Below are 19,137 nucleotides of genomic sequence, written 5' to 3' on the forward strand. Positions count from 1 at the left end.
TGTAAATCATTTCTAAAGCAATTATGTAATGCATATGCAAAATTTCATATATGGTTGTGTGGAAAATCATTGGATCTTAATAGAATTATTTTTTTTTAAATCTGTAGTTTGATCTTTAGCTTTCCAATGAACTATAAATTCATTTATTCATTCTTAATTTACAGATATCTAAATTAGATTTCTGCTAAGTCCTTTGAAACTGTTCAAACAAAATCCGCAAGAAAATAAATCAGACTGTCTTAACAATACAAAATATTGGATCTCAAAACCTGACTAATAAAACATTGTCATAAAACACAATCATCAAAATAAAATAAAATTTATTTGTTGTAAGGACACTAGATTTGAATTCAAGTCCTGTTTTTTCACATTTTTTAAAACTATCTGCAATATGACAGACTTTTTTCTGTCTAGCTTTCAGAACTCGGTTTTTCTTTTTTCTCTGGAATCTAGCAGTAAAAAGTAATTATATTAAGGGTAGACATTTTAGAAATGAACTACATGTATTGTACTCATGTTTGAAGTAGATATGTAATATTATCATTAGAAGGGAAATTATTTCATGATGAAAATAACTCTACTATGGCAAAGAAACTACAGCTAGTAATTTTGGAAGGTACAAAAAAAAGTCTAAAATTTTAAAGTTACATTTAATTAGATGTTCATTAAAAAAAGAGATGCGCTTTTCATATCATATTTGTAATGGATTTTATTTTCATATGTAATTACAAATTTCACCATTTTTAAATTGGTTAAGAAATACCATAGAAGACCGTAAGAGTTAAAAATCAACCTAAGTTAAAAAATGCTACTTTAGAGTTTTAATTGGCGTATCACTGTTTATTTAACGAAATACCTTAGGTTCAATTGCAGGTCAAGGGGTTTCCCAGTAAGATGACTTATCAATGGTCAAAGAAAGCTATATTATAAAAGGTATATTAACAGATTTTTTGAAAATATACAGTTTTCAACTAATAAAAATATCATTTTTCATTATTAATCATAATTATGAAATATAATAAACAAACTATAACATTTTTCCTAAAATATTGATGATAAAAAAAAATAAACCCTGTTTTTATTTAATAAGTTTCATTAAACTTTAATTGATTTTCATTCTAAAATTTATGTGTAAATATTGAAATGTACCCATGTTGAAGAATTATTAAACCAATATCTACATTATTAAAGCAATTTCAGAAAAATTCAAATAAGGTAAACACTTCTACAGAACAAATATTTTTAACAAACAGTAATTTTATGTACTACTGCTTTTATGATAATGATAATTCTACAGCACTAGAATAATAACTACAAATAATGGTTAATCACAAATTATTAAATGTTATATTTTTGTACGAATAAAATTTTTTAATTATAAGCAACAAAATACAGAATTGTAAACTACAAGAAATACTTAATGTGTAAAATACTGGTAATAAAGCAGTCTGTTGTGGTTTATTATTGTTACTTTTATATGCTTTAATGTGAAAAATAGTTACAAAACAATAATCAATAATCAATTATGAAAATACCTGTAAAAATACCATAAAATGAAATATAATTACTTTTAAATGTTTCTCTATCAATTTTAACTTGACTTTAAAAACATTAATTTCATAATAGCACAAACAAATTTCAGTTTTTATACTGGAATATAATATTTTATTACAATAAAATAAATGTGTCTGCAACACTTTTGGGCAGGAATTGGGGCTATTCACATTTATTCAAACAAAAGAACATATAGTATATACAGATTTCTTCTTGATATTCAGCAGTAATAAACTATTAAAAAAAATCTTAACTGACTTTTTAAATTTAATGAATCTTTTTACCCCAATCAAAACATCTTTAGTTATGAGCAGATAGCTTTTACTGGTGACTGGGATAGTTATAGTACTTTTCACGTGTGAGATTCCAATGAAATCACAATGCAGCAAAGATACCTGTCATCAATGAATGCTCTTTATGAGTAGCTTAAAACAGTTTCATGCAAGTAGAAAACTTGTATTTAAAAATATTTTATCCATGTTTAAATTTTTAATCAATAACAATAAGTAGCATTAGTTTTAGATTTTAAAGTAGGAGACCTGGCTTTATTTGGTAGGTCTAAGCTACTTTGTTAAAAGATGCTGGGCATGGCATGACATGAGCCAAGGTGCTGATGACACAATTCAGATGGTTTCATCTTAGAGAAAAGAGATGAACATAAGGAACAGAAGAGTGTAGGGAGAGTAGGTAGAGAGAGCTTGCCTCTGATTAGGGTACTTATTTGTGGTCCTGTCTTCATGAATCTTATTAACAACAAGTTACAATGAACACTATGGTCTGAAAAAAAATCAATGCTGTTAGACCAAATAAAACAATGCTATTAGTGCTTATATTTACTTAATTAGGAATCAACTCTGCAGTACAACAAACAGAAATCGGTTAGTACTTTAATTCAACACATGTAAGTTTTGCAATAAATTTCATATCAGAACAAATAATTAGTTCTTTATAACACACTGTACAGTTTATTCAAAAAGTAATTCACAGATGTAATTTCACTAATTTTATTCAAAATTTGTGAAAGACATTCACTAATAACAGAAGGGAAACTATGACTGCGATAAAAAAATTCCATGACCTGTCTTAAAAATAAAAATATGGAACGTAGTATGGTTAAGCCTGTTCACCAGCAGTGATCTTCATGATTCTGCATGTTGAATGGCTTATATATACAAACTAAACAGATATGCATCTGCATATCTGTTTAGTTTAACAAAGTTAAACTTAATTCTGAGTTAACTCAGAGTTCAGTTTAACTTTTTCTTATAACTTTGATATTTATTTTATAGAAATTCCTTTCTCAAATACAGATTAAAGTAATTTAATGAAATTTAGTAATCAAGATTAAGTAACTGTCATTCTTAAGCAAACAAATAAATATAATAAATATAAATATATTTATAAATATATATTATAAAATTGTATTCAAATTGAAATTAGTAGGCTTATAAAATTTTGAATCAATATTAAATGTAAATATTAGGTTTGTAAATAATAAAATTATGTTTTATTAGTTAAAATCGTGATTTCTTTTATTGTGAATGAAACCATTTGTTTAAATAACACATCAAACAATTGAATTGTGGCAAAAAAGTAATCTGTGCTAGTTTTTGCTGCTATTAATAACAAAGATGTAATGTTCTGTTTCAGTTTTTTACCTTAGCACTTAGGGTATAAATTTTGATTCTATGCATTTTTATAAAAAGCTGGTAATTTAATGTATTTAGATTATTAACATAAGGTGATTTTTTGAAGTTGTAATTGAAAGAATATGATCTCATATTTATTCTTAATAAAAAATATTCAAAATTTTATTAAAAAGAATAAAATTTACAAAACTTATACTTATAAAGATATTAATAATTTAAAAATTGATGCGAGTAATATTTAAAAATTTTTAAATCCAAGTCTATTATGCTTATTTATTTTGTAAGAATTAAAATTTAAACTTGAGTATGAAGTTTCATTAACTACTAAAATTAGCTACTTCAATCCATTTTTGATATAAATTTCTAAAAAAAAGGAAAGAAAACACCTACAAAGGAGTAGAAAATGAAGTGTTTTTTTTTACTATATGCTCATAGGAACTTGTTTTGCATATTTTTGAATGAACATTTCAGAATTTAGCTAGTTACATTTGAAACACTCTGTACAATTGTATACTAAAAAATCAACAATACTCTGGGTAAGCAAATCATAAACATCAGTTTTATGTTAATTGTCAGTATTTGTGTAGTTAGAGTGCTAAAAATGGATTGACCTTTACTAGTTTGTAACTGAAATTTTAAATAGATTTAAATTTTTTAAGTAAAAGAGATTCAGTAACTAGATCTTCATAGTAAAATTCATGAAGAGATCATCTAAAACCTAAAAAAAGTATTAAAGTATTAATTATTTTCCTTTTATAAAAATAACAATGTTATCTGTTCAGTTACTGATTAGTAACTTCATCAACTTTAACTTTGCACTTAACATCATCAAAGTGATTGTTGAAAATGTACAACAAAGTGTAATATATATGATACATCTTTCTTATACCATCAGTAAGTCTTACAATGGAAATATAAAGAATTCTTTAAATTTGAAACCATTTGAATAACTGAAATAAGGATGCACAATACTATTTAAACAGCAAAGAATAGTTCAAATTATTGATGATGCTAAACATATTTAAAGGTTTCTTAAAATTTTTGAAATAGACAAATGAGTCTTCTTTTATATAAAAATTCAGTAAGAAAAATTATACTTTATTGCTACCACATTTTTACATCTATTGATCTTTAAAATCTGCATAATCAAAACGATACATTATCAAAGTACGAATATTTGAAATTTGAATATTTCGAAGAATACAGATAACTTCTTTTTTTTTTTTTAAGTGTATGGTGCTCTATACAAATAATAATTATAATACAAATTAATTTAGTTGGATTAAAATTTTTTTATGTGAACCTAATAGCCTAACTACAGTAAAATCTACTTGATCAAATTTACTAAATATAAAATAAAATAAAAAGGTTTTACTTACAAACATTTAGTATAAAAAATTCTTGAGTAGACCAATATAATTAAAAAAAATACTTAAATTGAACTGATAAAAGTATAGTTTAGCAGTTCAGTTCTCATACAAAAGTGTATAATTAATTATATGATACATATAAAATATACATAGTAAAAATGTGAAAGAAAAATGTAATTAGCCCCTTTCCTGATATAATTATTAAAAATGTAATACAACAAATCATAGCAAACATATAACACACAAACCTTTCTTACAACAACCAAACAATTAATGCGATCAGTAGTAACATAAAAAAAAAATATTTAATTGTATAACATTATTTATTTTACACAAAAACAGTTTATAGAGAGACACATACATACATATAACACTCACACAATAAAAAACAAAAAAAAACTGCCATTTGCATTGTTAATAGAATGGTATAAATATTTAGCAAACAACAGTAGTCTTAGAATATACAAATTACAACATTTTTGTAATAAATGTTATAAGTTAATCTAAGTTCCTCTTTGAAAGACCTAAACAATTGATCATTATAATTACCATTATAGAAAAAAAATATGAAGAATAGAATGCAATTTAATTAAAGAGATTGAAAAAACGACAAAAGTATGATTGAAAGCATAAAAAATAGTATTATTGTAATGTAATGTTTAAATCTTACATCTACCATTATTATTATTATTATACATATTTTTATAATACTCAGTTTCATTTCTTTATTGATGCAGTTATGTTGTTTTTTTTTACACTTATGTATATAGTCTTCCTATAAACATGAATTTAGTTGACCATTTATTTTAGAAAAAATCATGATTAAAAAGGAATTTGATTGTTGAACAAATTCAAATTTTATCAATTTGTTAAAATTGAATAATTATAACAGCATTAATTAGAGAATAATTCATATACATAAAAATGAGTAAAAAATTAATTAAAGTATTATTCAAAATTTCTTTATAATTAATTCGTGACAAAATCTTAAAAAAATAAATACCACAAAAATAAAAAAAATAAAAAAAAAACAAAAAAGAAAACAACTAAACAGGGAAAAGTATTTAATAAGAAAATATAATTATGAAATTTAACAAATTCATAATTATATAATTTTTCATTTAGAATCAAATTTAATAAAGATTTTTAACCTGAAATAATTCATTAACTAATATCATTATGCTAAATTTTATAACATTATATCGTTCTTCTAAACGATGATTGTTTTACCTTGATTAAAATAAAAATATGGCAATAAACATGGAGATTATTGTTTTATGATTTGCTGGTTTAACAGATGCATGTATACCTTAATGAACATATACTGCACAAATGAAATATGAGCCAGTAAAGCATAAAACAAACCAAATATCTGTTTACTGCTTCATGCAGCTTGAGTTAATTAAATAGAAAATAAAACAATAAAAATATTGTATGTAATATGCACGCAGAGCATGCTGGGAGCAAAACAGAACATTATTTACAAGTAATAATATATAATGTAAAGTAAAATGAAGAACATGTATAAAAAGAACTTTAGTGTAAGAAAATATAACAAAAAAAGACAGATGTAGAAGGAACAAGAAATTTCACATAAATTAAACAAATAATTTATTAATTAACAACAGAATTACTAATTTCAAATAACAACCACTAAATAGGGTAACATATATTTCATCATATACAGTACAAATAATGAAGCTGTTTTTCTCATTACCATAAAATTAATAAAGCAATGTGTAATATTACAAATGTAATAATAACAATGATTATAATGCTTATTTTTTATATTACTGTAACATAGAAATTTAATTCTAATGCTTAAAGCTAGGTGATAAAAAAAATAAAATAAATAAGATTGGTTCTTTCTTATACCTATAGTTATTATAACCAATAAAACACTTTTTTATTATAATGCTAAAATATCTTATATGCTGTATATAATAATGAAAACCATGTGCCAAATAAGCAAACAAACGAAATTAAAAAAAATTATAAGAGTAATCACAACTACTTACAAAAGAAACATTTTTTTAAGATTTGTAATAATTAAGTACACTTTTAATGACACCAACACATAAATATCTCACTGTTATGGAATTCATGCATTGTAATATTAAAATTCCTAAAGAATAAGTTGTTAGTTATGAAAGGAACAAATTACATTTTGTAGAAATTTTAAAATTATATTATGAAAATTTCTATAAAGTGATGTTTACTGCATTATATACTTAAAAAAAAATAATTAAAAAAAACAAAATTAAAGAACAGACAATATTCTACCTGCTATAAACTACCAATAAATATAGTAATAAAATTTATTATAAATCTTCCTAAATAATCTAATAAAGAAACTGCATGAAAAATTATTAAATTATAATTTTTTTCAACAAACTAAAGTTTGGGAAACAAAAGAAAAACCTGAGTTTGAGCTGTTGTAATTTCATAACCAAGATATCTATTAAAAAAAAAAAATGAATATGTTAAAGTCCGTTTTGTTTTTCACGATTACATTAAGGATTTGTTTACACAACAAGAAATGGGTCACATCATTTTCATTTAAAGAAATAAAAAATCTTTTTCATGAAATTGTTTACATATGCAAGTTTTAAGCCTAATTATATCTACAAAACAAATTTATAAGATACATAATTAACATGTGTTACATAAAATATGAATTTCTAACTTTACTCTCATCGAATTCTGGTTATTTTGGTAATAATAGCAATTTAAAGATAAGAAGGTAATCTTAAGCAATCATGACAAAATGATTTTGTAACAGAAATGAAAAAAAAAAGGCGGTTGTCTACGAACATAATATTTATCAATAATATTGAAAAGGCATTTAAAACATGTTTTGTAGTTACTGAAAACTGCATGCCTAAGTAATAATTAAGTAACCAGTAAAAATATTAAAAGTCATACTGACCTATGCTAATAATAAATACTTTTTAAAACCAAAACTAAAGGTACAACATTCAAGTGAAATAATGAGTTATTCTTTTTTTTTATTAATAAACTTGAAATAAATAACTTACTAAAAAATAAGTCCAAAATAAGTAATAAGTAAAATAAATAATAAATAAGACCAGTAGGGGGTGGCCACTCTCCAGCACGCAAACAGGTACTAAAGGGAATGATTGCTAATATCTCCTTACTGTGTGTATGTAAATAACACACACACACGCGCACACACGAAAACAAAGGAAGATTGCATCATTTAATCCAATGCTCTCCTCAGGATGTACCATTAAGGTACAGCCCACGTCCTGGCCTAAAAGTTTCAGTTTCCTTGCACTTTCTTCAAATCTTGTTCCTGTTCCTTAGAGGCCATTCACAGGGCCCCAACAACTATCGGCACTATCTTTGTCTTCATGTCCTAAATCCTGCTTAACTCAATCTTGAGTTACCGATATTTCAATTTCTTCTTGGGATTTTTTTGAGTGATAATTGCTTCTTTTATAACAGAGATGTCTACCAACAACTTATTTCGCTCTCTATGATCCTTCAATTCAATATCGGGTCTATTCGCATTCACCTGTCGATGTACGATTCAACTGTGTGTACTGGCCTGTTTTTTTTAACTTCCCGCTTTGGAATGTATATACCATTTCTCCTTATTCAATGGTGTTTGGAGTTCTCTACACCTAGCCCAGTGAACATAATCACATAATCTATTGTGCCTTTGCAGGTACCTGAATTTTGTCAGTTGAGGGCACCCCAATATATGATTTATTTTTTCGGAGTAGGTCCTGCAGTCTACATTTGTCATCCTCCCTTGTTTTCATAATGTATTTTTGTAACTTCTTGTCTTTAGTGCCTGATCCTGCACTGCTACAATCAGGGTTTTAGTTTCAGCCTTCAGTTGTCCTCTAAGAAGCCATCATACTGTGGAATCCTTGACACTGTTGCCTCCATTCTGATGGCATACTGGCCATGAATATTTTTCCCATTTCGATGCTTCCAGGGATATTTTCTTCACGCTAAGTGTTCATCAAAGCATCTTGCGGTAGCCATTCATCTTCATCTCCCAGCAATCCTACACATTTTTTTGCAATTCTGAGGGCTTTCGATAGGACTCCAAATACCTTGGCTGTTGTTCCATTCTTATAAATTTATCATCAGCTTATCATTCTGTTTATCAGTTTGAATTGCGCTAGAACAACGATTGCATTTCTATATGCTGCGACGATTTGCCGCAATCCTCTGGCCCCTTCTTTCTGCGAGACGTACAGTCCGTCCAAGTCTGTTCGCGGATACACCATTTCATTGATTGAGAATAATTTTCTCATCTTACGATCTAATTCGGCTGCCTCTACTTCTGTCCATTACACGATATCGAAGTTGAGCTCGAGCAAGTTAGATACGGGCAAGTTTCCGACCGCCATGATTTTGTTCCTCGAGGTTAGCCTGTTTTCTACGACGGACCTTACTCTCCTAATGATGTTTAGGCAGCTTTTCCTTGACATCTGCATCCTTGATTTGAGGAACTTCTTCCATATCCAGGATTTGTTTACCTCTCCATGCTCTAATTGTCTTATAACCGTTCTCACTCAGCATTTCAGCTCTCATTCCTCTTCTAAGAACGACCTTCAAGCATTTATCCAGTCCAAATTCCATCCCGATATCGCTGGTGAATTCTTTGATTGTCTGCATCAAGCTGTTAAGTTCTTCTGGACTTTTTGCAATTAGTTTTATATCATCTATATACAAAAGATGGGGAAAATTGGCTCCTCATTTTTACACATCTCATATCCTAGTTTAATACTTCTCAGTCAATACATAGGGGGTACTGGCTCTAAGCAGAAAAGCAGTACGTCTCTCTGAAATATGTCTCTCCGTATGAAGATCGTTCTCATTCTCATGGAGCCGGTTCCCTTATTGATCAGTAGTCGGGTTCTCCATTGTCTCATATCTTCTTGGCATACTCTCATTCTCTTTCTCTGGTTATCACGTATATTATGTCTTCTGTCATCCACTGTAAGTTATGGCGGGATCTCCTCAATACCTTTGTGAAGGCTTGCGCTCTCTTAGCATGTAGGGGGTGTAATCGTTTCAACCAGAAGTTATGTACCCCGTCAATTCCTGGTGCTGACCAACGCATTTCCTTCAGCGCATTTAGTACCTTGTCACTGGTTATACCATCCTCGTTTTGCACGGCCTCCAGGCTGCGGTTACGGTAGTCCTCATCTTTAATCCATGTTGCATTGGTTTTGTAGTTAATTTCTTTTTCCCAAATAACAACTAATAATTATTATTATTATTACTGTTGTGTTCAGCGTAATTATTTGAATTAGTAAACTTATGTAAGTAATTTTTTTTGTTTATATAATTAAAGATCTACAATCTGTTTTCTAGAGAGAATGAATAGATGATTTGAATGCCTGTAATTGACTTGAAGAAGAACAATCCCAAAACCGAGCGGCGTCCCTCTGAGGATCGGGGCCGCTAAACATGGAGATGAATTATGTAACGAACACCTAACCGGATTAGATGATTGTGTAAATACATCACACCTTACTCCGCGCAGGCCACGGAGTACGCCTGGTCAGAATCGGAGATCAAAGAAGTTATGTGGAGTTTTTATTAGTGTCGAATGCAATCAACAGGTATCGAAAGAGAAATTTACGACCTATGGAGAGCGCGCAACTAAAATTCAAGGTTCAACATCGATAGTAAGAAACTCGGTAATCAGAGATGATAGATTGAGAAGACCGAAAAAATTAGGGACGCGGAGAGGAGATTGATTCAACTTGATGTGAGGAAGGCGATACGAGCCCAAAATGAACGCCAACCTGGCGGCGAACATAGGATTCAGAGTCAGGCAAATCAGGGTCAAGGCGCAAGCGAAATGACTAATGGCAGAGGAAATGATGAGAGGGAGAATATCGACTGGAATGATGAACTACTGGCAATGATTGACCTCCTATCACAGCAGTATGATGAAGTCACAAGCATGGAGATGCATCAAAGATTACCACCGATCAAGATAAAAAAGAATTCTCACGTACGACAGAAACTAAGTAGAATCAACCTCATAATGCAAGATATCGTGAAAAACAAGAATAATTGGAAATAACAGAGATCAATGATCTCATATATGCAGTGGCGCGAATGATTAGTAATATCCAATAGAAAAAAATTGAAAGAAAGGAAAGCGAGAGTGGTCACCGAGGGTGGCCTCAACCAACTGACGCCCAGGCCCTCCGTGCTCACGCGAGTCCGTGAAAATAATAATAATAATCTCGGTTTCGCTGCTTGCAGCGGGGTTGGGAGGTGGGATCGTGATCTATTTGCTGACGCTGGGTGGTGTGCCGACGGGGAGAGACCATCTCTTTTCTCGGTTGTGATTGAGGGTGGGCTTCTGTGAGCTTACTCTGCCGAAATCGTGCGCCGCTCAGCGTGAGTTAGTCACTTCGGTAATTGACAGGGATTGTTCTATGGGTAAGGGTATCGGAGCCTTTCTTACTGCTACGTGCTAGCCCTGGGATATCGGGCAGTACCCGACTCCCCGGCCCGGGTTAAATTTGTGGGAGGTGGCTGACTGGGGGAACCTAGGCAGGATCTATGATCCGAGGCAACTGTATCTCTGCCCGCAACTTATGAAATATTGACTAGCAACACTATAGGCTATGGATACGTCTAATTCCACAACTTCAAGTAAAGGTTCAAGTAAAAACCCTTGTCATGGATAGCCTCTCTCTTTGCAAGTGAAGAGGAGGAAGAATGTAGAATTCATGAACATTGATAAGATGGACCGAACAAAGTTTCAACCGAAAGGCAACGTTGTGATTCCAAAATATTAAATATATTGTAATCAAAAGAAGTGAAGGAGATTTTAGCAAGATAAGTCCGATGCATCATGGAAGCTGCTGGAGGATCGGTAAAGATTGTAAGGAAGACTGCAGTAGGATTGTTTGTTGAAACTCAATGATTTACAATCATCACGGCTGATGAAGGTGAACAAGATTGGACTATTAGACATTGAAGTTGCACCACACGGGACTTGAAATACGTTGAAGGGTGTAGTTGTGTGCAGGGACTTACTGAACTGCTCCTACGAGAAAATCGTCGAGGAACTGAATGAACAAAGAGTTATAGCTTGCCGATGATTGAACACCTGACGCATTGGATAAGTTCTACCCTCCGCCTTGCACATATTGACATTCAACAAGCCAAAGTCCTCAGAAAATAAAAAGGCTGGCTTTCAGAGACCAGATGTCCGTCTGTTTATCCCGATTCTGTTGCGATGCTTTGGATGTCAGACTTTTGGATACACATTGGCACATTGCACTAGGAAACAGATGTGTGTTTGTGATAAATCGCTCCTTCCAAATGACCGCACAGGGATCCACTTTTCTGCGAAAATTGTCATGGGAATCATTTAGGAAGATTTTGAAACTGCCCAATGCATAAAAAAGAGGTAGCAATCCAAGAGATTAAGACCAGTCAAAAGGTGAGCTACTTCAAAGTGAAGAAAATCGTCAAAAATAGATCGCCTAAGGTAAGGTAAGGTACATGCACAGGCTATCAACTAATGTATCTTCTTTCAAAGTAAAGGATATTATTGTGGAACTCAGTAAAAACAAAAATGGAGCCCGCAAAGCATGGAGGCCTTTAAGTGAGAGGGTGAGGAGTTCTCTCACCCCACAAGCATTAGCAGGGAGTACATCAAATCTCGACTCCGAGGCACTACTGAGCACAGCATCTGATCCAGTATCATCCGATGCCGGTAGCAAAACTTTCTCCATGTTTTATTGTGGAGATCTGATGATCCCATCTCCAAGGCCTAAGATACGTTGGAATTTGACTTTGAGGCCTATAGGAAGTTGGAAAAGAGAAACAAAAAAGAATGGCCTAAGGGAAAACCTAGGCGATATGGCATTCGAAGAAGCTCATTTTTTGTGTTTTTTGACAAACTTTAATGAAAGGATATACATTTTAAGTTTTGCATAACATGAAGATGTTTTAATAACTTATATATATATAGATAGATAGAAGTGGTTTGTGCATTGTTAAAGTGGCAAGAGCCCTTTACATGCTAGTCATCATTTTAATGATGTTTGTTGTCGTACTTTTCTGAAGTGAATTTGATTGCTTTGACAATGTTTTGTTAGAAATGGTTTATGTTTTTAAGTGGCAAGGGCCCTACACCCTTATAATTTTGTGTTTCATTCCATAAATAACCATTTGACAATCTATGTTCTAAATGATCTGTTTTTGACAAAACTAGTCTGTTGACTGTATTGCTAGTGAAATGATGAGGAAGGGAAAAGAAATATTTTCTCTTTTTTTATGCGAAAAGGAGTTATGACCACAATAGTCGATGCCCCTTAAACCTCAAGAAAAAAAAAATGATTATAATAAATATATTATATTGCAGTAGACATATATCTACTGCAATGGAAAGTACTACTTTACTAAACTTATTATTTAATAGAAATTATTAACTGCAAGGGAATTTAAATTACTTGTAATATAGGGAAAAAACCAGGTTAAAATCATAAAAAGATAAGAATTATAAAAACACTTCTAGTCTTAGCACCTTCTGCAAAAACAGACTACGCTAAAGTTAGGGTCGAACTGTAGGATTTTAAATAAATTTCTATTTTTGTAAACTTAATTTTTTCTTTTCAACTAGCATGAAATTTATAAATAAAGACATTTTTTATTTCTGTTAAAAAGTTCTTTACTATTATTAAAAAATAATCTTGATACAATGAATAGAAATGGAAATATTATATTTATTTAAAAGGTTAACTATTGGCTAAATAATCATTAAAAAAACCTGAAATTTACTAAGGGTAAAGATAAAAGTACATCTTTTAGCATACTATTAATTACATATTTTGCATATTTGTTATTGCCAGCTGCAGTTGAACTCAGAACTAGCTTATATAAAAAAAGGGTATAAAAACATATTTTCCCATTGTTGTATTCTCGTTTAATATTAATTAAGCATGCCTTGTTTTGTAAATAAGGTATTATGTGTTTTTAGACCACTTTGTAAAAAAATTAGTTACAACTCAAACTCAGCTCCATCTTTTATTAGTGAAAATGCGATATGTGAAAAGAGAGGTTGGGGAAATTCTGTGTTTTATTATAAGTTGGTTTAAAGCAGTTTCCATAGAAATTCTTTTAGTTAGTACCAATTATAGGTTGTACTATACTGGAGTCTATTAACAGGTTAAGATCACAGACTAGAAATAGATTTAAATTCCTTATCTGTTTTAGTAGATAACTTATTTAGTATTAAAATTAGTCATACCTTAAACTGAACTTGAGTGAGTAAAAATTGTCCAGCTTCTCAAAGGGGTGTAATAAAATAATATTATTATTAATAAGATTAAGTCTTATTTAAATGAATCCTAATAAAGAAATATATTTCTCTGATCAATAAAGATAAAAGGAGAAATTACATTGATTATAATATGGAAGAGTGTTAATTGTACGAGTATAATTATTATTTAATTCATTCATGTTATAGATTATTTTATTGTATGTATACGTACTTATCTTTTATACAATATTATAATTTTCAAATACATATATTTATTCTTTTGTTATTTTTCTTCCTGTTTTTACCCTATTAAGATCTACATTCTTTAAAAAACACATAAAATACTAGTTTTAATACAATTACCCTTTATTTAACATTTCTTTCATGGATTAGATATTAATTGTTTACCCAATGATCTATTTCAACAAATGGATTTAAAAATAAATTTTGATGTTAAAATTTTAATGTAAAATTAATGTTCCTTTAAACTTTTGATTTATTTCTATATTTTTTAATAGAATAGGTTTATCATCAGAAATATTAAATTTAGAAATGAATAATCTTTTTTCTCAAATAAGGATAATAAGTGTAAATATAACATAATAAGGAAAAAATTCTTTATTCTGATTAATACATAATAATACATTACATAGATCACACCATGAATGGGTAGATATACTACTCCATGGATAAAAAAGACCCTAGGATTTGCCTGGATGGATCAAAGGAAACCATGGTAAAACCTTGATCAGAGTAAAATCACAAAATAATAATTATAAAATTTAAAAAAAATCTGATTAAAGTCCACATTAATTATTTATATATAAACACATGAAATAATTTTAAGATAAATACATGAAGATACTAAGTATAAAAAATAATAACAAAATAGACCACAATTCAGAAGGTGTAAATGAAAATTATTTGAGCACATATTTATATACACATTGAACAGGATGCAGAAAATACAGGATTTTTGAAATCTTATAATTAGTACTATTTAAAAATTTATTGAGAGAGTAATATTGTTTTGTGTAAAAGAAAATCTTTTTAATTGTGTTTTAAATAATGTGGTGAACATTTTTAAATGGCTTTGTAATCTATTAAAAATGGTAAAGTAAAATGTTCCTTTAAAACAGCTGAATTGTAGCTCTCCAACAAGATTTATAAATCACTAATGAGAATCACAATATGGACACTATAAGGGACTAACTTGGATCATGAACAAAATAAAGTATAATTTAGGGTTAGTAATTACACGATTAGGATTGAAAACAGAGAAAATAATTAATCTACTATAAAAAGCATCTGCAAAAGTTGAATAATAAATAAATAAAAGTAACTGAATTATTCATATTTTAATCATTTTTTACATACTTCTCCAAAAAATATAATTTATGATATAAAAATTGTGAATGTACATATACAAACATATATGATATAAAAATTGTGATGTAAACATCTAATTTAACCTACAAAAAGTACAGAACTTCCCCTCTCTCTGTACTTCCTATATTTCCATTGCTGATATGAAAGAGTCTTTCATCAAATGACACCTCGTTGTCTTTTTCATGAAATCAGAAATATTTTTACAAATTATCATTCCAAAGGTTACCAGAGTGAAGGTGATATTCAGTGGTGCTGTAACTACCACTCAATGTCTTTCTACAGGTTAATTATTTCTGTTGTGAAACAATTTATACAGTTTTCTATTCAAGTAGGGGAAAGAAATGCACTATGGGATAAAAAGAATATGTATCATATCAAAATAGATTTCACATTTTCACTTGTTAATTTCGCAACCGATAAGAAATTTTGCATTGAGCAAAGGTATATTCTTTGTTAATAATAATGTACAATGAGTATATTTAATTATAGTTAAATAAGTATTTAAAATAAGACACATATTTTGCTTTTTTTTCCCTGTGTCAGAGTTATTTTTTTTGTGCTTTTCTCAGAAAAAAATAAATAAGACAACAAAAATAAAAAAGGAAGTATTAAATAATTTTAAACTAAATTTTATTATCTTAAAAAAAACATTAACTACTACTAGGATGCATTTTGATAAAATATTTATCAATGTTGAATTATATATAATAATGAAAATATGAACAAGATTTATAGACCCAAAAATGTAATGTTTTAACATTTTATAAAAAAAAAGTAATAAGTAAATAAATGTTGGTAGTAATTGATTTATATTATTTTTTAAATGAGAAAATTCATTCTTTCTTTTTTAGTTATAATTATTTGATTCAATGCATTTTTTATTTAAAATATCAGAAATAATTTTTTTTTATTTATAATAAATTAAGAAAATTTATGGCTAAATTATTTATGTATTTATTCTATATACTCGTACAACTAAAAATAAAAATAGAGTTATTAATTTGTATATTATAACAAGTATTGATATACTTTATTTATCTTCTAACAAAAAAAAAAAAAAAAATAAAATAAAAAAAATAGTTTTTTATTAAAATAAAAGTCACTAAAAGTAGTTTAAATAAAGAATAGGTTAGGAGAATGATATTTGTTGAAATTGTTTAGAATAGAAATATGTGATTCAGATAAGGTAGTTTATGGTTATATTTTGGATTCATGGTCTTTCTATTTTTATGGTTTGAAAGGTATATATTTAAAACGTAGTAATGCAGAATCTGTTATCATCAAAACATATTTTAAAATACTATACTTAGCTTGTTAGAAAGAAAATATCACATAATATTGGTAACACTACTAATTCTTAAAAATAATAAGTCAGTGATGCTTTTCCATTTAAGAGATGACAAAATGGGTAGAGACTGACCAGTGCTGTTAAAAACTGTACCAGAACATGAACTGTTATTTTTATTAATTTTAAAGATAGTTAAGTATTTTATAAATAAATATTTATAGTATTGATTACTCTTACAATAAAATATGACAATAAAAATGTGCGATAAAAATTTATATGCATATTTACAAAATACTGAATGATAAACTTATCAGTATTATATGTAATTAACTTATTTTAATAACATAAAAAAGTTTACTTACTGGACTGATGGGATTATGTGGTGGTGACTGAGGTGGTAATTGTTCAGGAGGTTCAAGGTCAAGCAAGGGTGGCTGAGCAGGAGGCCGGCGATGTCTGGAAGTAAAGTGTTCATGATTCTTATAGCAGCCAGCGCCAGTCTGTGCTGGATTTGCACTACTCTCTCCCTCTGTACTATTACCATCAGCATTTGACATATTGTGACCAAGAACGGCATCTGAAATAAAGTAACAAATGTATTTCTTTCAATAACACTAAACTATTCCGGTAAACCTAACAATATAGTTTGGTAAGAAAAACATTCACATTTAAAAATCATATTGCAAATTTAACATTTATTTAATTTTCAGTTTTAAGACTTAATTTACATTTTATTTTATTATTATATAATTTAACATTTATTCCAATTTAAAATTATCAAATTCACATTAAACCCATCATGTTTTAATTGTGTAAAGATATATAAAAAATAATTGAGATTATATTGATTATATGGCTTTAAAATATTAAAAAGTACAAACAATTCTCTATCAAATTACAAGGAAATTGTTCTCCTGAAGACTTTTCAAGTTCCTTCTTCAGTGCAGTTATACCTGTTCAGGACTAGTAACATCAACCCACTAGGTTGGTCTAATGGTGAACGCGTCTTCCCAAATCAGCTGATTTGGAAATCGAGAGTTCCAGTGTTCAAGTCCTAGTAAATGCAGTTACTTTTATATGGCTTTGAATACTACATCGTTGATACCGGTGTTCTTTGGTGGTTGGGTTTCAATTAACCACACAAATCAGGAATGGTCGAACTGAGACTGTTCAAGACACTTTATTTACAATCGTACATAACATCCTCATTCATCTTCTGAAGTAATACCTGAATGGTAATTCCCAGAGGTTAAACAGGAAAAAGAAAGAAAAGGACTAGTAACATCAGTTCAGTGGCACATGACATCTCTACTGATGGGAGACATTTTTTGAATTTCAACATCACTGAAAAAATTATCCAGAGTGCCATTGGTGGAATTCTGGAGTTGAATGCTATAGTGTATTGTAGTATTCTGAGTACTTATGAAAAAGGAGCTGCAAGTTTTAAAGGTCCTTAGAAAGAATTTTTTTTTATTTCACCAGTAATTTGAAATAGTCATTTATTTACAGAATAAGAAGGCAGAAATAAAATTTAGCAATGAACTAAGAAAAGTATTACTACAATCAGTAGTGGTGAGAGGAGAGTTAAGTGTGCAATATATAATGATCGAATGTAACAAGTAAGAAGTGACTTTACATATTTGGTAACAATATTTTCAGAAGATGACAAGTTAGAATAATAGTTGAGTGCAACAGTTTATAAGGCTTTTTATTTTTATCAGAATGTCACAAGCCTAGTATGAAATGAAGAATATTGTCATCCAAAAACGTCCTTTATATAGTTGTTAATTTCCAATCCTTCACATAGCATTGAAGCTGAAGGGACAAAAAAGAATAAAATGCAAAAGGCAAAAATTAAATTTGTGAAAAGTATACTTGAGAAAACATGATAGGATAAGTGAGTGTGTGGATAGAAATAAAATTACAGTAATGATATTTCAATTTCAGAGAAATTGAAATGAAATAGACATCTGAAGAGAATATGGGATGGGAGACTAGCTGAGCTAGTTGTTTTATATAAAAGAGAAAGGCAGCAGACCTGGAGAAAAAATCCACGAAGAGATGATACAGAAAATTGGAAGAAAAGGTCATGAAATTAAGGAAAGTCATAGAAGAAAGAAGGTTTTAACAGAGGGGTAAGTGCACATGTAAGGTAAATGGCCCAACCTGGGAAACTTGGAAAGTGGAAATGCATGAGATAAGTAAAGTTGTATGAAGTCTGTAAGATGGTACGTAGCCTATCAGAGCGAATTTTATAAAACATCTGGAACATACAAAAAAGATAAAAGAAAAACGGATTCAGGATAAAATACTAATATCTAAAGGCACATCTAAAAAGTGAGTTGCATAAATCTACTACCTGCTTTGGAATTTTGTAAGTAATGATCACAGAAATCAATGCCATTTAGAATTAGAAAAATAAAATTTATAACTAAAAAACATAATCTTTTTTAAATTTTGAAATTAAATTACTTCACAGCAAGCTGTAAAACCTGTAATACTTTGGCATTAAATCTTCCATTCTGTCACCAACTATTGCTAAGGCAGTAATAATTAAATGTTTATTAAATTATTTTTTTTATAAATGTCAATTCCTCTTGCCAATTG

At 29.1% G+C, this 19,137-nt stretch overlaps 1 protein-coding gene across 1 annotated transcript in view; it reads right to left on the reverse strand.

Annotated features, from left to right (window-relative positions):
* Positions 1 to 19,137, reverse strand: part of Shab (potassium voltage-gated channel shaker cognate b) — a 506,172-nt gene that overhangs the window by 54,520 nt on the left and 432,515 nt on the right. Inside the window, exon 6 of the mRNA XM_075368331.1 lies at positions 16,893 to 17,107. Coding sequence (XP_075224446.1) covers positions 16,893 to 17,107 — 215 coding nt within the window. The remainder of the gene's footprint in view (positions 1 to 16,892; positions 17,108 to 19,137) is intronic.

Source organism: Lycorma delicatula, chromosome 6 (genome assembly GCF_047948215.1).
Source record: "Lycorma delicatula isolate Av1 chromosome 6, ASM4794821v1, whole genome shotgun sequence".
NCBI lineage: Eukaryota > Metazoa > Arthropoda > Insecta > Hemiptera > Fulgoridae > Lycorma > Lycorma delicatula.